Source organism: Saccostrea cucullata, unplaced genomic scaffold, assembly GCF_032062105.1.
Source record: "Saccostrea cucullata isolate Sc308-1 unplaced genomic scaffold, CSIRO_AGI_Scuc_v1 ctg308, whole genome shotgun sequence".
In the NCBI taxonomy this organism is placed as follows: domain Eukaryota; kingdom Metazoa; phylum Mollusca; class Bivalvia; order Ostreida; family Ostreidae; genus Saccostrea; species Saccostrea cuccullata.
In genome coordinates, this window is record NW_026930989.1 from 54,680 (window position 1) to 79,560 (window position 24,881).

General features: G+C 35.4%; 1 protein-coding gene across 1 annotated transcript in view; it reads right to left on the minus strand.

Annotated features, from left to right (window-relative positions):
- The window catches only part of LOC134230906 (sushi, von Willebrand factor type A, EGF and pentraxin domain-containing protein 1-like), a gene marked incomplete at its 3' end in the record, with an annotated part of 139,419 nt that overhangs the window by 53,645 nt on the left and 60,893 nt on the right, over nt 1-24,881 (minus strand). Inside the window, exons 27-31 of the mRNA XM_062712771.1 lie at nt 21,781-22,030; nt 21,152-21,295; nt 14,946-15,104; nt 13,061-13,228; nt 18-110 (exon numbers count right to left, since the gene is read on the minus strand). Coding sequence (XP_062568755.1) covers nt 18-110; nt 13,061-13,228; nt 14,946-15,104; nt 21,152-21,295; nt 21,781-22,030 — 814 coding nt within the window. The remainder of the gene's footprint in view (nt 1-17; nt 111-13,060; nt 13,229-14,945; nt 15,105-21,151; nt 21,296-21,780; nt 22,031-24,881) is intronic.

The window sequence follows — 24,881 nt, forward strand, 5'->3', positions numbered from 1 at the left end:
ACTGTTTAGTACATTACCTTCATCACAAATACATACTGCTTCATGGTTCTGAACAATGCATCTTCCCTGGTTGTTACACTTTTCTAGTGTTGTGTTACATGCTGAAGAATCTATACTCCAATGATGACAAAAAAAAAATACATGTAGTGAAAAGCTGTCAATGTGACTTTTTTGTTTGAACAGAACTGGTATTTATCACATAAATTGTAAAAACTTTCTATCCTAAAAACTGTAGAAGGCAACCTTCTACAATAATAATAATAATGAAATTCATGAACATAATAACTTTGCATAACCAGAAGTCTCTGTCGAGACTGAAGCTCTACTGGTTTGTACTTATAGCAAAGGAAGAGAAAAGTTCTTAAGAAGTTGGGAATTGAAACTTTACCACAGCAATAAAAAGAATAATGATCCTTGATTAAGTCTCTTTATGTTCTTAGTATAGTCTACTTGCATGCCACATTATATTATAATCAGACTTAAACTGCAGGAGGAGTAGCATTTTGAGATTTTTTAACAGAAATTTCTATTTTTAGTTACCATGGCAATACCGTTCATCGAAATTAAAAACCAATATACAGAATTACGTATCTTAGTGTAGTCTACTTGTGTGCTAAGTTATATTGAAATCAGACCAAAACTGTAGGAGGAGTAGCATTTTGAATGAATTTCACAGAAATTTCTATTTTTAGTAACAAGGAAACACCGTTCATCAAAATTAAAAACTGATAAACAGAATTATGTATCTTAGTGTAGTCTACTTGTATGCAAAGTTATATTGAAATCAGACCAAAACTGTAGGAGGAGTAGCATTTTGAAAGAATTTCATAGAAATTTCTATTTTTAGTAACAACGGCAACACCGTTCATCGAAATCAAAAACCGATACACAGAATTATGTATCTTAGTGTAGTCTACTTGTGTGCCAAGTTATATTGAAATCAGACCAAAACTGTAGGAGGAGTAGCATTTTGAAAGAATTTCACAGAAATTTCTATTTTTAGCAACAACAGCAACACCGTTCACTGAAATCAAAAACCGATATATAGAATTATGTATCTTAGTGTAGTCTACTTGTGTGCTAAGTTATATTGAAATCAGACCAAAAATGTAGAAGGAGTAGTATTTTGAAAGAATTTCACAGAAATTTCTATTTTTAGTAACCACGGCAACACCGTTCATCGAAATCAAAAACTGATACACAGAATTATGTATTTTAGTGTAGTTTACTTATGTGCCAAGTTATATTGAAATCAGACCAAACCTGTAGGAGAAGTAGCATTTTGAAAGATTGTTTACAGACAGACAGACAGACGGACAGACAGACGGACAGACAGACGGACGGACGACGGACGCATTACTATCGCATAAGCTCTTCTGGTCTCTGACCAGTAGAGCTAAAAATCACTTAAGTCAACAAGAGGCCCAGGGGCCACATTACTCACCTGAGTAACTGGCTAGGTAAAAGCAAAAATCAATTTAAATATAAAATTGGGTTCAGGGGAGGAGGGAGGAGGTATTTGAACAAACTTAAATCTACACTTCCTAAGGATGCTTTTAAATTAATATGACACATAATGGCTTTGTTGTTTATAAGATGAAAATTTTTATTGACATAGCCTTTATATTCCTTGTTGTTATGATCCACTCTAATGGCTCCTCTGTTCTCCTATGATTTGATTTGAACAGGTTTAAATCCATATTAGGCCAAAAGAAAATATACTCTTGTTTCCTGTCCCCTGACCTAAAAAACTAGGGTCGGTAGGCAGGGAAAAAATTTTATTTTTAAAACTCAATGAATGCTGAACATATAGCATGTAAAAACAAGAAAATTATATTTTAACAGTTTACAAAGCAAGTTTGTTAAATCAAGATTTATAAAGTAAAGGTATCCTGTACACTTGTGATGTATTAATTCTGTAAGTATCGTTGGTCGACTTCAGTATTTTAGGAAAATAGTTACCCAAAAAATGAAAATGTAATAAAAAACTTTTAGGGTCGGAGGGTAAAATGTAGGGTAGGTCGGGTGACAGGAAACAAGAATATTTTTTATTTTGGCCTTACCTTTTTTTGATGCTTTTATGTTAATTATCAATTATGGCTTTGTTGTTTTTTAGAAGAATTTTAACTATGTATTCCTAAAACCTTGTTCACCCATGTGGACCCACCCTATCCCCTGGGATCATGATTTGAACAAATCTGAATCTACAGTAAGAGGATGCTTCCTTGATAACCTTACTTTTCTTACATTAGTATTTAGTTTATTTATTCTAGTATCTGCAAACAACTCTAGCTCCCGACTCGAAGTGAAATAACTTTGCGTAAATACTTGCGTTAAAATAATTATGAATTTATTTTTAACATGCGTCAATCTGGACAGTCCCTAACTATCTATTCTAAATCTGCACTAAATATTCCTACATGTAGCAATCAACTTAAATACTGCCTTACTATGAAGATACTATGTGTAAATTATTCCGGACATATGAATATTCCTAAAATGACTTTATTTTCAGCTTAAGCAAATCCGAACATATACTGCCAAATCCGGACAACCCATTCCGGACAAGAATAACCTATGTGAACTTAACTGTGTGAACTATTCTGGACATCCGAACAAACGATCCGGACAACTATCAAAATATAATTCTGTCATAAACTATAACCAATTAACTTCTGAACTTGGAAACAACTAATAGAAATGTTCCGGTCATAAGTCCTAATTAATAACTCGAACTGTAAACAAACAAATTACTGGTCTACATGACTGGAATAATATCTCTACTCATAATACTGCCCTGTCCGGACGCTTGAGTCCTTATAAAAATTAGCATCATCCACTACAAGATCTATCATCTTGAATACCTTAAGCTTTCTCTGAGGATTTGGTTCAAGAACTAGCAACCACAAGGGATGTAGAGTCAAGATTGAGTGTCGAGATACTGAAGTTGGGTCCTATATATAACCTTCTATCACCAATCAGCGTTTGTCCTTTTTGTCCGGAAAATTAATAACCAATCCAAACGCTGTACGGATCTATGGAAAATCCGAACAATATCCAATCTCCGGACAAGCAGAATTAAAACCCTTAATAAACATTTAATGAACAATACAAGACTTTGTCCGGATTACTTTAATTACATGGACACTAAAATATGTAATTAGTTTAATAAATGAAATTATCCAAGACTATGTAGTTTTGTTATAAAAATCAAGTTTCGAATCTAGGCGCCTTCAGAAGTAGTGCGTGTAGCGATATACGCAAATACGGAAGTGCGACTTCACAACATAGTGCCTAGGATAGATCGATAAAATAAGACAATAGTTCACCATAATAAAGTAAATAAAGGACAAAAATATTGGTCAACATCATATTACAATAATTCAAGATAAAATAATGTACAACATGGTTAAATAATGAGAACTCAGGCAGCAGAATCACAGGTGACAAGATGAGTAGTGAAGCGGTCAATCAGACGAAGGAAACGCAAGAAGTTCGCGAGCGGTAAAATGACGATATCACATAGATGTAAGTAAAAGAATACGCTGGTACTGAACAGAGATCAATAACCGGTAATTATAAACAACTGTAATCTGTTAAAATGTATTATTTTACCGTATTTACGCAGAAACTTAGAGAATAAAATTTGTAAACAAACTATTGAAAATGGGGGATGTTGTCAAAACATGATTGGTATTACAGCAAGTTTTGTAAACAAAATCTGAATAAAAATAAGACATAATAAATGCTGCTTAAGCTTAATTAATAACTTTAAAGTCATGTACTATGATTATAGTGTATCTCCATTCAGAATAAATTAATTGTAAACAATACAAGAGTAAGCACATGAACAGCTGATGAAGGTCTCACATATTACATTAATTTGTATTTTGCTTATAGTTTTAAAGAAAGTATTTATGACATATGTATGTGCATGAGCATGCACTTATACATAATTTACTAAGAATTTATCATCTATATCATTTTTTTTAGATTTCAATTTTAATCTTCTAATATTCTCATCCAACTGCAGGGATTTTTTAGGGTCTCTCTGGGGCCGAAATTCGGCCCCATTCCCAATGCTGAAAAGTGCATGTTTTCCCCAAAATTATACCTAAAAATTCCCAATATGAAAAAAGTTTTAAGTTGTAAATTATTAAAATAAAAAAATTAAAAACAGGTGTTATGTTCTCTGTGTGCGATGTACGAGCCATCCGAGAAGTTCCGAGAAGTCATTCGTAATACTACGGATGTTTTTAAAGCGTGGAAAATTTAAGTCGGGATCGTTATTTAATAAATTAATGTGCTTCATGGCAGTCTTTCCAGTTTGCCTCGAACGGTAATTTTCAGGCTAGGTTGAATCGCTCTTGAGTCCTATTCTTATAAACTGGTTAATCAGTACCGATTAATCACTCATCAGGAACAAATCTACTATCAACTTTTATTTTTAACAATCTTCTTAAATAAAGGTAAAAAGAGATGACAACGTATAAATATGTTCATCTACAATTTTATCATACTCTGTAGCTTTGCCATTTTTAAGCTTCTGATCTTCAACAGCCGCAATTATTTCATATCAGTAAAGCTGATTGAAGCCAGTTTCATACAATAAAAGATAAGAAAAAAGATTAAATAGTTGACTTTTGCTTGTTTTTTCCTTTTTATTTGTATGAAGATATTTTTCCCAATTTCAACCAAATATCGCTATTTTTCCCAATCTTGACAGCCCCGGCCCCTGGAATTCAAGGGTAAAAAAATCCCTGAACTGCATAAACTAAAACAGTAAAATAAATTAATATTTTTGGGGGGTCAATTTTTTGTGGTTTGAGGAAACAAGAGGCCCATGGGCCACATCGCTCACCTGAGTAACTTGGGTGATGCAGATCTTTTTAAAAGATTTGTTCTATATATATTTCTATGTAAAACTTGGATTCCCCATTGTGGCCCCGCCCTACGCCCGAGGGTCATGATTTTAACAATTTAATATCTACACTACCCAAGGATGCTCCCACATAAGTTTCAGCTTTCCTGGCCCAGTGGTTCTTGAGAAGATTTTCAAAGATTTGTTCTATATATTTCTATGTAAAACTTGGATTTCCTATTGTGGCCCCGCCCTACCCCCCGGGGGTCATGATCTTTAAAATTTAATATTTACACTACTTAAGGATGCTTCCACATAAGTTTCAGCTTTCCTGGCCCAGTGGTTCTTGAAAAGAAGATTTTAAAAGATTTGTTCTATATATTTCTATGTAAAACTTGGATTCCCTATTGTGGCCCCGCCCTACCCCCGGGGGTCATGATTTTTACAATTTAATATCTACACTACCAAAGGATGCTCCAACATATGTTTCAGCTCTCCTGGCCCAGTGGTTCTTGAGAAGAAGATTTTTAAAGATTTGTTCTATATATTTCTATGTAAAACTTGGATTTCCTAATGTGGCCCCGCCCTACCCCCGGGGGTCATGATTTTTACAATTTAATATCTACACTACTTAAGGATGCTTCCACATAAGTTTCAGCTTTTCTGGTCCAGTGGTTCTTGAAAAGAAGATTTTAAAAGATTTGTTCTACATATTTCTATGTAAAACTTGGATTCCCTATTGTGGCCCCGCCCTACCCCCGGGGGTCATAATTTTTACAGTTTAATATCTACACTACACCAGGATGCTTCCACATAAATTTCAGCTTTTCTGGTCCAGTGGTTCTTGAGAAGAAGATTTTTAAAGATATGTTCTATATATTTCTATGTAAAACTTGGATTCCCTATTGTGGCCCCGCCCTACCCCCGGGAGTCATGATTTTAACAATTTAATATCTACACTACCAAAGGATGCTCCAATATATGTTTCAGCTCTCCTGGCCCAGTGGTTCTTGAGAAGAAGATTTTTAAAGATTTGTTCTATATATTTCTATGTAAAACTTGGATTCCCTATTGTGGCCCTGCCCTACCCCCAGGGGTCATGATTTTTACAATTTAATATCTACACTACTTAAGGATGCTTCCACATAAGTTTCAGCTTTTCTGGTCCAGTGGTTCTTGAAAAGAAGATTTTAAAAGATTTGTTCTACACATTTCTATGTAAAACTTGGATTCCCTATTGTGGCCCCGCCCTACCCCCGGGGGTCATAATTTTTACAGTTTAATATCTACACTACACCAGGATGCTTCCACATAAATTTCAGCTTTTCTGGTCCAGTGGTTCTTGAGAAGAAGATTTTTAAAGATTTGTTCTATATATTTCTATGTAAAACTTGGATTCCCTATTGTGGCCCCGCCCTACCCCCGGGGGTCATGATTTTAACAATTTAATATCTACACTACCAAAGGATGCTCCAATATATGTTTCAGCTCTCCTGGCCCAGTGGTTCTTGAGAAGAAGATTTTTAAAGATTTGTTCTATATATTTCTATGTAAAACTTGGATTCCCTATTGTGGCCCCGCCCTACCCCCAGGGGTCATGATTTTTACAATTTAATATCTACACTACCCAAGGATGCTTCCACATAAGTTTCAGCTTTTCTGGTCCAGTGGTTCTTGAAAAGAAGATTTTTAAAGATTTGTTCTATATATTTCTATGTAAAACTTGGATTCCCTATTGTGGCCCCGCCCTACCCCCGGGGATCATGATTTTAACAATTTAATATCTACACTACTTAAGAATGCTTCCACATAAATTTCAGCTTTTCTGGCCCAGTGGTTCTTGAGAAGAAGATTTTTTAATGACCCCACCCTATTTTCGTATTTTCTTGATTATCTCCCCTTGGAAGGGGTCTTGGCCCTTGATTTTAACAATTTAAATTCCCCTTTACTCAAGGATGCTTTGTACCAAGTTTGGTTAAAACTGGCCCTGTGGTTCTTGAGAAGAAGTTGAAAATGTGAAAAGTTTACAGACGGACGGACGGACGACGGACACCGGGTGATCAGAAAAGCTCACTTGAGCTTTCAGCTCAGGTGAGCTAAAAAATCATAGTTTGAAGGGATTTGATTTTGTGGATGCATGTTATGCATGCAAGATTTTACATTTGATGTTGGGGCATGAATTTGTTGGTCTCTTCATACCTCAAAAACATTGAAAATTAAACCCCCAAGAAAATTTGTGATTTCACAGTAAAACCTTTGATGTTAGCCTTAGACCCGCATGCATCCGTTTTTAGGTAGCCGCATTGCCGATTTTATTGTATTTTTGATAAAATAAAAAGTTGGTATTGCGGAAACCAATCCGGGAAAAAAAAATCCGACCTCATTTGTTTCCTAGTTTAGTATTCAAATATCACTTCCAGTAGCCATTTACAATGAGATTTTGGCTACTTCATTTGAAAATACATTCGAGGACATTACCTACACTACTAAGCAATGGATAAAGCAGAAATTTTGACCAGAAATGGAAAGTATATCTGTGATTAAAAAAATTATCTTTATGTTAAAGAAAATTTGGAAATTAAAATTTAAAACAAGAGCAGTGTACGAAACTCGGAAAAAATTCAGGTGGACCAGCAGGGCTGACTACTCAAAAAGTCTGTCAGCCCTGCTGAAAATTAGCAAGCCCGCATAATAAAATTCAATATTAAGGGTACGCACATTCAGACTTGTACATTTTTTCACATCCATGCACTTGAATTTCATACACAGTAATTAAGAAGATTAAAATTTTATTCATTCAGTCAGCGTTTACTTCATTATAAAGTTGTAGGTAAAAAAGGAAAAATTCACTATTAATTGCTAATCTGAAATACATGTCCTATGTTGTCATTTTTTCCTTATAATTTTTACATTTGAAATACATTATAAGATATATAATAGATACAATTGTAACAGGTCATGATAATATATTTAATAATATCAACATTTATAGGTATATTCACATGAATAATTTAGATGTAATGAGTAATTTTTTGATTTTAATTGAAAAGAAAACATACAATTTTTAATTTCTCAGTACTTAAGAGCAATTTTTAACTAACATTCATTTATTATAATTCCTTTATAATCTGAATTTTAAAAGGGAAAAATATATTTTGATATGATTAAATATAACCTAAGTTTATTTTTGATTTAATAAAAACAAAAAATCAGTTAAAGCAACCACTGAATAAAAGCACAAAACGTTATCCTGAATTATTTAGTACACTGGTTTTGTCTTAATAAACGGCATGAACACTATACAAATATTAATACTTATTAATTCTTATAAATAAACACATTGAATGTGTTTGATTTTTATCAGATCATTTAAGTTGAAAAAAAAATTGCAAAATTTACCAGTGGAAAGTTGAAAATATCGTTTCATGCGTGAAAACAGAGGAAATTCAGGTTAAAAGACGATGGTGGTATTCTTCATATATTTACAGATTTATTGATCAGTTATATTGTTTATTTCTTGTTGTCCCAGGGAATAATGCCTTTTATGTACGTTGAAATATTTGGTCTTTACCTTTTCAAAACATTTATCTGCAAAAATGTAAGGGATGGGGTAAAATTAGTGCGTCCAAGCGGGCTGATGCAGTGTAAAGTTTATACGTCCGCTCCAGATTTAGTACGTCTCGGGCGTGCGGGCGGACGGGAATTTCGTACACTGAACAAGAGGCCCATGGGCCACATCGCTCACCTGAGCACTAAGAGTAGGAAAAAGTAGAAAATGGCTTTTTATTGTAAAGTTTAAATCCAAAAGTAGTCCCATAACCAATCATTGACTTGCTATTTTTAGAAAATGATTTTTAAAAGAATTTTCCTATATATATCTTTTATAAAAACTTTGGTCAGCCATTTTGGCCCCGCCCTACCCCCAGGGGTCGTGATTTGAACAAACTTGAATCTACACTACCTGTGCATGCTCCCATATAAATAGGATGAATTATGACTTTGTCATTCTTGAGAAGAAGATGTTTTAAGAATTTTCCTATATATTTCTATGTAAAACTTTGGTCGGCCATTTTGGCCCCGCCCTACCCCCTGGGTCATGATTTGAACAAACTTGAATCTACACTACCTGACCATGCTCCCATATAAATAAGGTGAATTATGGCTTTGTCATTCTTGAGAAGAAGATTTTTTAAAGAATTTTCCTATATATTTCTATGTAAGACTTTGGTCGGCCATTTTTGCCCGCCCTACCCCCGGGGGTCATGATTTCAACAAACTTGAATCTACACTACCTGAGGATGTTTCCCCATAAGTTTCATCTTTCCTGGCACAGTGGTTCTTGAGAAGAAGATTTTTAACCCTAGTAATGCTGTATAAATTATAATACAAAGTGAAAAGGCTGTGAGCTGAATATTTTTGCCTAGTTTTGAAAGTAAAAGAGGTGGTTTGTTTAAATAAAATTTATTCAGTAACAATAATAGTAATATAGACATATTATACATCAAAATGTTCAGCAGACTTTTAGCTTCTATTTCAAATATGTTATAATACAATATATTTGTATGTATACAGCTGTACAGGTAATCTTCAGGTAAATACAGGTAAAAACATAAAAAAAATTAGATTTTAGAAGAGAAATATTATTTTTTAAATCAAATCAATCAATATTTCATGAGAAATTAATGAATAAATAATTAATTGATAATTTTCTTCATTCAATTACTGAACAGGTATGTATTTTTCAACAGGTAAAATCAATTTCAACAACCAATGAAAACGACTGAATAACTTTAAATATGCAACTTATTAAATATAATAACATATAAATAAATAAATAACTTATAACAAATAACATGAATAATACAATAAATACATAAAATGTCATGATAATTAAATTTGGATTTAATGTATCCAGACATAATTTTCAAACCTGAACAGGTAATAATTATATACATGTACACATACATATATATATATATATTTAGGTAACCTTCAGGTAAATACAGGTAAAAACATAAAGAAATAGATATTAGAAGAGAAATATCATATTATTGTTTTAAATCAAATCAATCAATATTTCATTAGAAATTTAAAAATTGATTAATCACAGATAAATAAATAAATAAAAATAAATAAATATATAAATAAATAAATTATAACAGATAGCACGAATAATATAATGAACACATGAAATGTCATAAGAAAAAGGCAGAAAAGGAATCTAGTTTTCAATGTAATACTTATAACAGATAAAATGAATAATAGATCAACAATGAACACATAAAATGCCATAATAAATAAATTTAGATGGATTTGTATCAGCACATATTTTTCACACCTGAACTGGTAAAATTTACTCGTCAACCATCACACGCGTCTTGTACGCAGCTATGTAGTCTTTATGTGTGTGAAAAAGTTTGAAGCAGGGGTCAGCGCATAAGGCAGACAGACACTTGTCACATTGATAGCTAGATTCCTTTCCTGCTCTTTTCCTTTTTTCTCCAATGGATTCGAGCCTCTGCCTCTCTGCCACCGAGCACACGACACAAGCACGGGTAATGTTTTTCTTTATGCCTGTTCCAACGATCTTCATGGGGAAGTGCTGCCCCTGCAGTCTCATGATGGGTTCTGCTGCAGTGCTAGGCCTCCCGACAGGCTTTGTACTCATTCCCGGGACACATGCTCTGTTAACGGACTGCACAAGTTCGGTTACAAGTTGTTTTCGGAAAACTCTGTGAAGCATAGGTTTCCTTGGAGTTAGGGTCTTGTAGCACAGGTAAGCATTCAAAGTAGCTAGAGAAATCACATGGAAAATCACACGCTTCCACCACTTCAGGGTCCTGGCATTGAAAGTAGCGTAAGAAACCATTTGATCAGACCGATCTACGCCTCCCATATACTTGTTGTACGCATTAACGATAGCAGGATTTTCAATGGGTGTTCCTGTTCGTGGTGCCACTCTTCCACAGGGGGCTTTTGCAGCTTCCTCGATGGTAGATAACAGGTAAACAACTTTACGGTCATGGTACTTCACAAGAACAAGTTCATCATTACACATATTGAACATGTTACCTTTGTCCACCTTTTTGTCCTTTATTCGCTGTGGAATTCCCTTCCAATTAACCCGTAATGTTCCAGTGGCACCACACCCGAGCACAAACAAGTCTGTGTAAAGCTGTGGTGAACTATAATAATTGTCCATGTACAAAATGTAACCTTGTCCAAAGTACAGGGTTCGACATTCGCGCTCGTCACCTCGTCATTTCCATCCTGAAATGATTTTGGACGACTTGATTTTCAGTCTGCCTCGCCCAAATGACGACCTTAGACAAGTTAGGAATATTTAATACCGATAGTTAATATTATAAAATAAACTTCAAAAGGCCTTGAAAACATATTTTCTGTAACAAAATCAACCCATTCAACATGTTCAACATCATACATGTTCAAATTGCAGCCGCGTAGATTTTTCTTCCTGACAAATCTGCATTCGATCAATCAGTTGATGCAATGTTTACCAAGTCTTTAAAAAAGTTTTATTTGAGATAAAAATATGTCAATTTCATTTGGACGACCTGAAATTCATTTGGGCAACCTGTGATCATATCAAGGTTGCCAAAATGGCGAGACCAAATTTTGACGAGTGTCGGACCCTGAAAGTATCCTCGCATCATGTCCATAACTAAGTCGTATGTAGCCCCATTTGCACTAGCAGGTGTCTCCGATTTCCCAGTATAAAGTTTGAAACGTAAACAATACCCAGTCACTGCATCACACAACATGTAGGCCTTGATCCCATACTTCTTGGGTTTGTCTGGATTGTACACACGAAAAGACAGATTTCCTCGCCACGGTACCATCCCTTCATCCAAAGACAGATGTTGGTGTGGACGAAACACAGTCCCGAATGAAGAAATAATGTTTTTGTAAAGGGATCCGAGTTTGTATAGAGGGTTGTAACCCGCGTTTCCTCGACATCGTCATTGCGATAAACACCTTCATTTCATCCAGTGTGGTTTTGACCCAGTTACGAAATCGGGAAGAAGGCTTGAGGTTTCCCTCATTTTGTTGTAGATACTGCTCCGCATAGCGATTAGTTTCGTCTGCCATAGTCTGGAAATCATCATCCTTGATGAATAGGTTGAAAAAATCAAGTGGCGAACGTTGATCATTTGGCATTTCAACATTTAGTCCAGGGACGCCTGTGAAGCCCATGTCAGTGCGAGGTCGGTCACCATCTTGCCAGTTTGCCATGAAATTATTCGGATTTTCGTTGACTTCTTCATCGGAACTGTCGGCCAGATCATCAGACTCAAATCCCTCAAACTCTTCGTCACTTTCATCGTCGTTAAATAATTCGTTGAAGAAGTTTTCATGTTGTGGTAAGAACGCCGCCATTTTGGGCAACCCATAAATAAACTTGCAACTCTCTACTTGTTTTAAATAACAACCAATCAGATTTGAGCTACGTCACTAAGCTCGTTTTAACCTCAAATGTATTACCAAATAAGGAAAAGGTTTTTATTAAACTTTATTTCCATTGGATGTCTAAAAATACGATATAAAAATAAGCTAATAAACAATATGTCGTAACCCGGAATATTCCGGGTTCAGCTCACAGCACGTGCATTCGAAACCCGGAATATTCCGGGTTCAGCATTACCAGGGTTAAAATATGCCACCAAATTTTCATCAATTCCCATTTATCTCCCCTTGAATGAGGGCATGGCCCTTCATTTGAACAAACTTGAATCTCCTTCACCCTAGGATACTTTGTGGCAAGTTTGGTTGAAATTGGCCCAGCGGTTCTTGAGAAGTCGAAAATGTGAAAAGTTTACAGACAGACAGACGGATGCAAAATGTGATCAGAAAAGCTCACTTGAGCCTTCGGCTCAGGTGAGCTAAAAATACCTCCCTCATCTACTTTATTGCCAATAAAATGAAAAATAAAATGCCGCCCTCCCGCATCTGTTTTGGAGAAAATTGGCATGAGAACCAGGGAATTAAATTTAGATAGCCTTAGTTTTGTAAATATAGATAAACTTCCTGAACTTTTTGATCTCTTCTCATACTTTCTGGCATATTTGAAAAGTTTTCAGAGAAACAGACAGACTCCAGACAAAATGTGAACACAAAAACTCAATTGAGACTTCCGCTCTTTGAGCTGAAAACAATATCAAACTTAATATTTATACATACCAACAGCGACACATTCAGCAGAATGATTACTGCGAGTGTTCACGGTCATCTTGTTCTGTGCACATTCTGTACAATTTGTGTGTCCCTCAGCAGTTTGGTAGTGATGTAGAGGACAGACCTTACATGGTTCATATCCTGTCAAAGAGTACATCCCAGGCGGACAAGGAGCTGTAAATATTATAATTATGTACAATTAAAACAGTCATTTAATATTAATATTGATTCTTATGCTTCTGAAGAGAAAGGATGAGATGTGCCATTATGAAGGCCATTATGAAGGTCCCCATAAGTTGATAACAAGAGGTCCATGGGCCACATTGCTCACCTGAGAAGTTTTGACCATTCCGTTCTTTACCAGATTTCCCCCTTGTTATACATAATGCATCCCCACCCTACCCCACTGATCATAATTTAGACATTTTGAAATCTACACTACCCCATGATCCTTCCATGGGCACATATGTTTCAGCTTTTTTGGCCCAGTGGTTCCTGAGAAGAAGATTTTCAAAGATTTTTCCCATATATTTCTATGTAAAACTTTGATTCACTATAATGGCCCCTCCCTTCCCCCGGGGGTCATGATTCCTACAATTTAGAATTTACACTACCCCAGAATGCTTCCACATAAGCTTCACTTTTTCTGGCCCAGTGGTTCTTGAGAAGAATATTTTCAAAGATTTTTCCTATATATTTCTGTATAAAACTTTGATTCCCCATTGTGGCCCCGCCCTTCCCCCGGGGGTCATTATTTGAACAATTTAGAATCTACATTATACCAGGATGCTTCCACATAAGTTTCAGCTTTTCTGGCCCAGTGGTTCTTGAGAAGAAGATTTTCAAAGATTTTTCTTATATATTTCTATGTAAAACTTTGATACCCTATTGTGGCCCCGCCCTACCCCCGGGGTCATGATTTGAACAATTTAAAATCTACACTATACCAGGATGCTTCCACATAAGTTTCAGCTTTTCTGGCCCAGTGGTTCTTGAGAAGAAGATTTTCAAATATTTTCCCTATATATTTCTATATAAAACTCTAATTCCCCATTATGGCCCCGCCCTTCCCCCAGGGGTCATTATTTGAACAATTTAGAATCTACATTATACCAGGATGCTTCCACATAAGTTTCAGCTTTTCTGGCCCAGTGGTTCTTGAGAAGAAGATTTTCAAAGATTTTTCCTTAATATATCTATATAAAACTTTGATTCCCCATTGTGGCCCCGCCCTTCCCTCGGGGGTCATGATTTGAACAATTTAGAATCTACACTATACCAGGATGCTTCCACATAAGTTTCAGCTTTTCTGGCCCAGTGGTTCTTGAGAAGAAGATTTTCAAAGATTTTTCCTATACATTTCTATATAAAACTTTGATTCCCTATTGTGGCCCCGCACTTCCCCCGGGGGTCATGATATGAACAATTTAGAATCTACACTAGCCTAGGATGCTTCCACATAAGTTTCAGCTTTACTGGCCCAGTGGTTCTTGAGAAGAAGATTTTTTAATGACCCCACCCTATTTTTGTCTTTCCTTGATTATCTCCCCTTGCGAGGGGATATGTCCCTTCATTTTAACAATTTATATTCCCCTTCACCCAAGGATGCTTTGTACCAAGTTTGGTCAAAATTGGCCCAGTGGTTCTTGAGAAGAAGTCGAAAATGTGAAAAGTTTACAGACGGACAGACAGACGGACAGACGGACGAACAGCTAGACGGACGGACAGACAGACGGACAAAATGTGATCAGAAAAGCTCACTTGAGCCTTCGGCTCAGGTGAGCTAAAAATATTTCCTATAATGCAATATTGATGGTCAACTACATGTACCAACTATTAAGTTAATTCATTGCACCTAAAATCTGTTAATTACTGATTGGAACAATATTACCTTTACATCCACTGATATCAGGAACACCATTTTGTACTTCTGTCTTATAACCAGTTGGACAGTTTTCACAGTTGGTCGCATTTACCCAGTATTCATCTCTACCACATGGCTTACATTCTGTCATTCCATCACTTGAAACGAAACCAGGTGGACACAGGTCTAATAAAAAAGTAAAGCAATTCAATTAGGAGGCAGCCTTGGGAACTTATGTACCTTTATTTAATAACGTGTTACTTGTTATATTTTAAACTGTAAATAAATTAAATGTAAAATAATTAAAAAAGAGGCAAATGGGCCACACTGCTCACCTGAGCTCATGGGCTAGTTAAAGAACACAAATTAGCTCAATATTGAAAAGTTTGGGAGGAGGGGGATTTGAATTTGCTACTGTAAAGACTGTCACCATATCAATAAAACATACAAGTATAACTTTGCCATTCTTGAAAAGAAGATTTTTAAAGATTTTTCTGACATATTACTTGTCCTCCCATTGTGACCCCTCCCTACCTCGAACATGAGTTGAATAAATCTAAATCTTATCTACTTGCAAATACTTACATGTCAATTTGACTAAATTACTTTTTTATTCTGTAGAAGATATTTTCCTATATATTCTAAGGAAAAACTCTGACCCCTTATTGTGGCCACACCCTAACCCTGGGGGTTATAATTTGAACAAACCTAAAACTAAACCACATGAGGAGGCTTCCATTAGTTCCATATAAAACCAGAAGTCTCTGTTGAGACTGAAGCTCTACTGGTTTGTACTTATGGCAAAGGAAGAGAAAAGTACTTAAGCAGTTAGATATTGAAACTTTTCAACAGCAATAAATAGAATAATGATCCTTGATTAAGTCTCTTTATGTTCTTAGTGTAGTCTACTTGCATGCCACATTACATTATAACCAGACTAAAACTGTTATTTGGAGTAGCATTTTGAGAGTATTTAACAGAAATTTCTTTTTTTAGTAACCACGGCAACACCGTTCATCGAAATCAAAAACCGATACACAGAATTATGTATCTTAGTGTAGTCTACTTGTGTGGCAAGTTACTGTAAACCAACTTTTATTCGCGTGCGAGAAATTTTCGCGAGGTTCGCGAGAGCCTCGTCATCGCGAATATTTCTCATCGCGAACAGGTCCTCAAAGTCTCTTTTTCTATTAAAAACAGTTCCAAAAACGGCTTGATCGCGAATATTAATCGTCGCGAATTAGTTTACTCTCGGTAAATCGCGAAATAAAGTCGACGCGAATAAAAGTTGGTTTACAGTATATTGAAATCAGACCAAAACTGTAGGAAAAGTAGCATTTTGAAAGAATTTCACAGAAATTTCTATTTTTAGTAACCACGGCAACACCGTTCATCGAAATCAAAAACCGATACACAGAATTATGTATCTTAGTGTAGTCTACTTGTTTGCCAAGTTATATTGAAATCAGACCAAAACTGTAAGAGGAGTAGCATTTTGAAAGAATTTCACAGAAATTTCTATTTTTAGTAACCATGGCAACACTGTTCATCGAAATCAAAAATCGATACACAGAATTATGTATCTTAGTGTAGTCTACTTGTGTGCCAAGTTATATTGAAATCAGACCAAAACTGTAGGAGGAGTAGCATTTTGAAAGAATTTCACAGAAATTTCTATTTTTAGTAACCACGGCAACACTGTACATCAAAATCAAAAACCGATATACAGAATTATGTATCTTAGTGTAGTCTACTTGTTTGCCAAGTTATATTGAAATCAGACCAAAACTGTAGGAGGAGTAGCATTTTGAAAGAATTTCACAGAATTTTCTATTTTTAGTAACCACGGCAACACCGTTCAGTGAAATCAAAAACTGATAAAGAGAATTATGTATCTTAGTGTAGTCTACTTGTGTGCCAAGTTATATTGAAATCAGACTAAAACTGTAGGAGGAGTAGCATTTTGAAAGAATTTCACAGAAATTTCTATTTTTAGTAACCACGACAACACCGTTCATCCAAATCAAAAACCGATATACAGAATTATGTATCTTAGTGTAGTCTACTTGTGTGCCAAGTTATATTGAAATCAGACCAAAACTGTAGGAGGAGTAGCATTTTGAAAGAATTTCACAGAAATTTCTATTTTTAGTAACCACGGCAACACCGTTCATCGAAATCAAAAACAGATATACAGAATTATGTATCTTAGTGTAGTCTACTTGTGTGCCAAGTTATATTGAAATCAGACCAAAACTGTAGGAAAAGTAGCATTTTGAAAGAATTTCACAGACATTTCGATTTTTAGTAACCACGGCAACACCGTTCATCGAAATCAAAAACCGATACACAGAATTATGTATCTTAGTGTAGTCTACTTGTGTGCCAAATTATATTGAAATCAGACCAAAACTGTAGGAGGAGTAGCATTTTGAAAGAATTTCACAGAAATTTCTATTTTTAGTAACAACGGCAACACCGTACATCAAAATCAAAAACCGATACACAGAATTATGTATCTTAGTGTAGTCTACTTGTGTGCCAAGTTATATTGAAATCAGACCAAAACTGTAGGAGGAGTAGCATTTTGAAAGAATTTCACAGAAATTTCTATTTTTAGTTACCACGGCAACACCGTTCATTGAAATCAACCAGAAGTCTCTGTCGAGACTGAAGCTCTACTGGTTTGTACTTATAATAAAGAAAGAGATAAGTAGCAGTTGGGCTATAAAACTTTACAAAAGCAATAAATAGAATAATGACAAAAACCGATACACAGAATTATGTATCTTAGTGTAGTCTACTTGTGTGCTAAGTTATATTGAAATCTGACCAAAACTGTAGGAGGAGTAGCATTTTGAATGATTTTCACAAAAAATTCTATTTTTAGTAACAACTGCAACACTGTTCATCGAAATCAAAAACCGATACACAGAAGTATGTATCTTATTGTAGTCTACTTGTGTGCCAAGTTATATTGAAATCTGACCAAAACTGTAGGAGGAGTAGCATTTTGAATGATTTTCATAAAAAACTCTATTTTTAGTAACAACGGCAACACCGTTCATCGAAATCAAAAACCGATATACAGAATTATGTATCTTAGTGTAGTCTACTTGTGTGCCAAGTTATATTGAAATCAGACCAAAACTGTAGGAGGAGTAGCATTTTGAATGATTTTCACAAAAATTTCTATTTTTAGTAACAACGGCAACACCGTTTATTGAAATCAAAAACCGATACACAGAATTATGTATCTTAGTGTAGTCTACTTGTGTGCCAAGTTATATTGAAATCGGACCAAAACTGTAGGAGGAGTAGCATTTTAAAAAAATTGTTTACAGACGGACAGACAGACAGACAGACAGACGGACGGACGACGGACGCATTACTATCGCATAAGCTCTTCTGGTCTCTGACCAGTAGAGCTAAAAACCGATACACAGAATTATGTATCTTAGTGTAGTCTACTTGTGTGCCAAGTTATATTGAAATCAGACCAAATCTGTAGGAGGAGTAGCATTTTGAAAAATTGTTTACAGACAGACAGACGGACAGACAACAGACAGACAGACAGACAGACAGACAGACGGACGGACAACGGACGCATTACCATCGCATAAGCTCTTCTGGTCTCTGACCAGTAGAGCTAAAAACACTAATCATAGTTTTGCACTTTTGCTTTTCTCAGAAAATTTTTAAAGATATGTTTTAGTATATACGGTATTCCTTTGTAAAAATTGATCCCAAATTGTGTCCCCACCCTACCTCCCAAGAATTCTGATTTGAACAATCTTGATTCAACCCTACCTGAGGATGCTTTTATATAAATGAATATAAATATCACCAATTATGGCTTTGCTGTTCTTGAGAAGAAGATTTTTCCGATATATTAAAAAATATATGTAAAACTCTTGTAGTCCATTGAGGCCCTATTCTACTCCCAGGGGTCATGATTTAAAACAAACTTGAATCTACTTCACCTGATGATTCCACATGAGTTTCATCTTGCCTAGCCTGATGGTTTTGGAGAAGATTTTTAAATATTTTTCCTATGTATTCCTATGTAAAGCTTTGATCAGCCATTGCGGCCTTGCCTTACCCCCATGGTCATAATTTGAACAAACTTTAATCTACACTACCTTAGGATGCTTCCCGAAGAGTTTCAACTCTCCTGGCCCGGGGGTTCTTGAGAAGATGATTTTTAAAAGATGCCATTAATTTTTCATTAATTCAAAATACGTTATATCGCGACTACCAATGAGTACCTCGCAGTTATCTAACTTACTACCGCTCTTTTGTGGGGGAGTCGAGAAAAGTCTAAATTTCTGGGGGCAAATGACATTGTTTACAGTAGTGACAATCGAATGATTCGAACAATTTAATGCCGAAATTACGATGTTTTGCCACATATTGAACTACAAATAGTAGATTGTCAAATAAGGAAAGTTTAGAATATTTTATCTGCTTAACCAGAAGTCTCTGTCGAGACTGAAGCTCTACTGGTTTGTACTTATAGCAAAGGAAGAGAAAAGTACTTAAGCAGTTGGAAATTGAAACTTTTCAACAGCAATAAATAGAATAATGATCCTTGATTAAGTCTCTTTATGTTCTTAGTGTAGTCTACTTGCATGCCACATTATATTATAACCAGACTAAAACTGTTATTTGGAGTAGCATTTTGAGAGTATTTAACAGAAATTTCTGTTTTTAGTAACCACGGCAACACCGTTCATCGAAATCAAAAACCAATACACAGAATTATGTATCTTAGTGTAGCCTACTTGTGTGCCAAGTTATATTGAAATCAGACCAAAACTGTAGGAGGAGTAGCATTTTGAAAGAATTTCACAGAAATTTCTATTTTTAGTAACCGCGGCAACACCGTTCATTGAAATCAAAAACCGATATACAGAATTATGTATCTTAGTGTAGTCTACTTGTGTGCCAAGTTATATTGAAATCAGACAAAAACTGTAGAAGGAGTCGCATTTTGAAAGAATTTCACAGAAATTTCTATTTTTAGTTACCACGGCAACATCGTTCATCGAAATCAAAAACCGATAAACAGAATTATGTATCTTAGTGTAGTCTACTTGTGTGCCAAGTTATATTGAAATCAGACCAAAACTGTAGGAGGAGTAGCATTTTGAAAAATTGTTTACAGACAGACAGACGGACAGACAGACAGACGGACGGACGACGGATGCATTACCATCGCATAAGCTCTTCTGGTCTCTGACCAGTAGAGCTAAAAATGTGACGATTTTCAATGAAAAGTTAACGAGAAGAGTCCGCTTAATTTAAGATATCTTTAAAAATGTGACAATTTAGGATTGGCTCCTCTAAAAAATATATTAGGCTGGTTAAGCTATTGTTTAGCAGGGTATTCCACCAGGATTTTTTTATTTATCTGTCCTTATAAATGCTACAATGATTTATCTTGCATTGTATTGAATGTACATTGCCCCCACCCAACAGACGATTCCTACCTCCTTCGCAAAAGAGTTCCGCTAAGTTAAGTAACCGCAATATCAAGTATTATCCCCCTTAGACGAGGATTTGGCTCTTCATTTGAACAATAAAAAATCCCCCACTCAAGGCTAATTTGTGGTAAGTTTGGGTGAAATTGGCCTAATGGTTCTGGAGAAGAAGTCAAAAATGTGAAAAGTTTACAGCGACAATTATGATGACGACAACAGACAAATTTGACTGACAAATTTCGATCAGAAAAGCTTTCAGCTCAGGTGAGCTTATTAAACCTTATATGGAAATCTTAGTTTTCAACCTAATAATCATAGGTTGTATATTTTGACAAGGTTGCTTTATCAACCATAGAATTTGCAAAATGATGACTTAAAATGAAACTGTTGATGTCTTAGTTTCAACAATTGTTTGTCATGTAATTTTCGCTAGATTATAGCTTAATGGTAGAAAAGCATGCAATGCTGATTTCTGATTGAGTCATTCCATTGCCTCTACTTGTTCAACTAATCATGAAGTGATTTTGTTTGGTACACAAGAAGCTGGCATACTTTTTATGTATCATATTATGTTCCTTCAAAACATTTTTTGTGGCGCATGCTCATAAGTACACACTTATCCAGAGTACTTAAATCATTTATATTATATAAATAAACTTACAAACCATTTCACTCTGTAAAATTATGTTTCGGGGAAGAGGTAACAAACTTAAGTCTCAAGTTTCACTATGTTGCAATAATAAATATTACCAGTGCATGCAGTTCTGTCATCATTAGACACAGTATTTGTTGGACAGCTGTTACAAGAAGCCTTGCCTACTGAATCCTGAAACTGACCATCTAGACATATCACACAGCTAGTGCCATTAAAATATCTTCCTGGTGGACACATCACTGAAAGAGAAAAATATTGAAAGATACAAACAATCCAACGGTTGATTCCTGCTACATGTATACCGGTACTCTAAAAATTCATTACACCTGAATGCTTTATTATGATCATGGGTATCTGCGTGGAATATTGATCTGTGTTCATGCTGATATCTTGCATTACCTTTGTTTACATTTTATTGCCTTTCCATGTATTTTTGTTAATTTTATTTTTTGTATACCGCACTGAACTGTGCAATATTTAAAGTTTCTGCGTTTATTTATTTTTTTTTTGGTGGTGGTGGTGGGGGGGGGGGGGGGGGGGGGGGGCTTCCGAGTGCTGTATAAAGCATGCATATACATGTACACCAGTGACGATTGCACTGAACAGTGACCAAGTAAGCAGCTTTATATAGATGTAGTAATAGTGAGTTAAAGTCCAATTGAATGTGACAGACAAATTCCTTTTATGAATTGTTTTCAGCTCTAAGTTATATCATGTCACTTACCACATTGTTCACTGCTCCCTGATGATGTAGGTTTGATAAGTACCATGTTGTCAGAGCACTTATTTCCAGAATCAACCTCTTTGATGCTTACAACAGATACACTTGACTGTCCTCCATCACAAACAACAGTATTATTATGCAGGAAAAAAGAGGGATTATTATTTACTACAATAACCAGTGATCCTAAACATGTAGATCTTGCACCATCAGTACCACTTCCAGTAAATTCTCCACTAAAGACAGTGGTGATCTACAAACAAAACATTTTTTTCTTTAGGCCATATAAAATTAATCTTTAGATTCTCATCCCCGCCCGCCCCTCTCAAAATGTCCCTCCCCGATGTTTTTTATTTTGATTTTTGGGTATTTTCATGTATTTTTATTCAGTAAGAATTTGTTTCAAAGTTTAAGAGTTATCTCCCGTCTGTATTAAAAGTCGCGTGTCGCTATTTATAGCAAAAACGCCATGTGAAGAATGGAGAAAAATCGGCAATAAAAGCAGTTTAAATATGTAAGGAAAAGATAATTTGTCAGTAAAGAGAAGGCAGAGAAGAAAACTTAGCATAAACACATATATATACCATCACTGGCAGGAGCAAGCCAAGTATGTAGAGAGATTGTAACTAAGTAAAAATAGACGAGGAAAGTCAAGTTATATATAACGATCTCCAGCTGTGTGATTTAGCTTTGAAATAAAAAAAATCTACAACATCGTAGACAGACTTAAGAGAAGGCCTAGCTTTTTCAGTAGAATACTTATTAGAACATTTATATAGATTTTGCAAAATAAGAAGTCAAGCATACACAATTTATTGGTATCCCCACCTCATTTTGTTCAGGGTGTGCCGTATAAAGTGTACTTGATAATTTGTTAATTAACAATAAATATTTAACTTTAATAAAGAAAAAAATTTCTTTAAATATTTAAAGAATATAAAAAGAATTAAATCTATTCATATTTGCATTAAGGTAATGAAAACAAGAGGCCCATGGGCCTTATAGGTCACCTGAGCATTATGCAACAACTTTCCTGCAGTGATTGAATTTGATCCATGTTTTAAGCCAGATGCTATAGCATTTACAATTTTGATCATCATAACTATACACTTAGCAGTTGCTTAGTTTGGTTACTTAATACCCATAGGCAGGGTAGGGGAACAAAAAATGCATTTCAACAAATCAGTAATATTCAGCAATAATCGGTAGTAACTCTACCACACATGAACCCTTGAATCTTGCACAATTTTTGAAAAGGCATCCTTGGTTTTCAAAAATATTTGATTCATACCAAGGAGCAGATTTCAAACAATTCATTCATTTTCAGTATATAGGTACAGCCCCCCCCCCCTCTATGGTACAACTGACCCTAGGGCCTTGAAATTCACAATTCTTGAAGATAAGGGTCTTTGCTCATAACTATATAGGTAGTTCATCTGCTTAATACCCAGCACAAGAAGAAAATATTCAAGATTTAATGTTTTTTCACTATACATGTATAATCAATAGAGCCCCGCCCTAACACCAGAACCCCTGACCCTGGGGCCATAAAATTCATAATTTTGGTAGAGGCACTCTTGCTCATCATAACTATGTACTTAGTTTGTTTATTTAATACCTAGAAGCAGAGAAAAAGATTTTCAAAGAATTCATGTACCGTATTTTCACTATATAATCAATAGAGCCCCACCCTAACACCAGAACCCCTGATGCTGGGGCTATAAAATTCACAATTTTGGTAGAAGTACTCTTGCTCATCATAACAATGTTCTTATTTAGTTTATTTAATACATAGGAGTAGAGAAGAAGATTTTCAAAGAATTCATGTATTTCACTATATAATCAATAGAGCCCCACCCTAACACCAGAACCCCTGACCCTGGGGCCATAAAATTCAAAATTTTAGTAGAGGCACTCTTGCTCATCATAACTATGTACTTACTTAGTTTATTTAATACCTAGGAGCAGAGAAGAAGATTTTCAAAGAATTCATGTATTTTCACTATATAATCAATAGAGACCCGCCCTAACACCAGAACCCCTGACCCTGGGGCCATAAAATTCACAATTTTAGTAGAGGCACTCTTGCTCATCATAACTATGTACTTACTTAGTTTATTTAATACCTAGGAGCAGAGAAGAAGATTTTCAAAGAATTCATGTATTTTCACTATATAATCAATAGAGACCCGCCCTAACACCAGAACCCCTGACCCTGGGGCCATAAAATTCACAATTTTGGTAGAAGTACTCTTGCTCATCATAACTATGTGCTTAGTTAGTTTATGTAATACCCAGGAGCAGAGAAGAAGATTTTCAAAGAAATAATGCATTTTCACTATATACTTAATGGGCCCCACCCTAGCACAAGAACCCCTTACCCCAGGGCCATGAATTTCACAATTTTGGTAGAGGACTCAATGCTGATTACAATCATGCAAACAGTTTGACTGCTTGATGTCCAGGAGTAAAGAAGAAGATTTTTAAAGATTGCATTAATTTTAGTGGTTTTGGCCCCACCCCCCAGGCCCCAGGGGGGCAGGGATCATGAAATTCACAATTTTTGTTCCCCCTCACCCATAGATGCTTTGTGCCAAATTTGATTGAAATTGGTTCAGTGGTTGCAGAGAAGAAGCTGAAAATGTTCGAAAGTTTACGACCGATTGACGACGAACGACGAACGACGTACGACGGACGACGACGGACGAAAACAGATAGCAATAGGTCACCTGAGTGACTCAGGTGACCTAAAAATGTGTACGGGGCATCCGTTGTTTTGTTGATACTTAATTAGGCCTATATATAAATTAACAATTATAAAAAATAAAAAATAAAATCCGCCCACCCGCCCCAATTTTTTTGCAAATTAGGATGAGAATCTAAAGATTAATTTTACCTGGCCTTAATTTGGTGAATTCAACTACTTTGTTCTTATATACAACAAAATAACATATTTGAACAAGCCAAGTTTTCTACATTAAATTCCCTCAATAACTCTCCTCACAAAATTTAATGGCTTATTAGAGTACCAAAAGGATGTTCTTCTGAGGTGCGGTTTAAGTTTATTGAAATTGGTTCAACGGGTCATTAAAGCTTCAGTACTG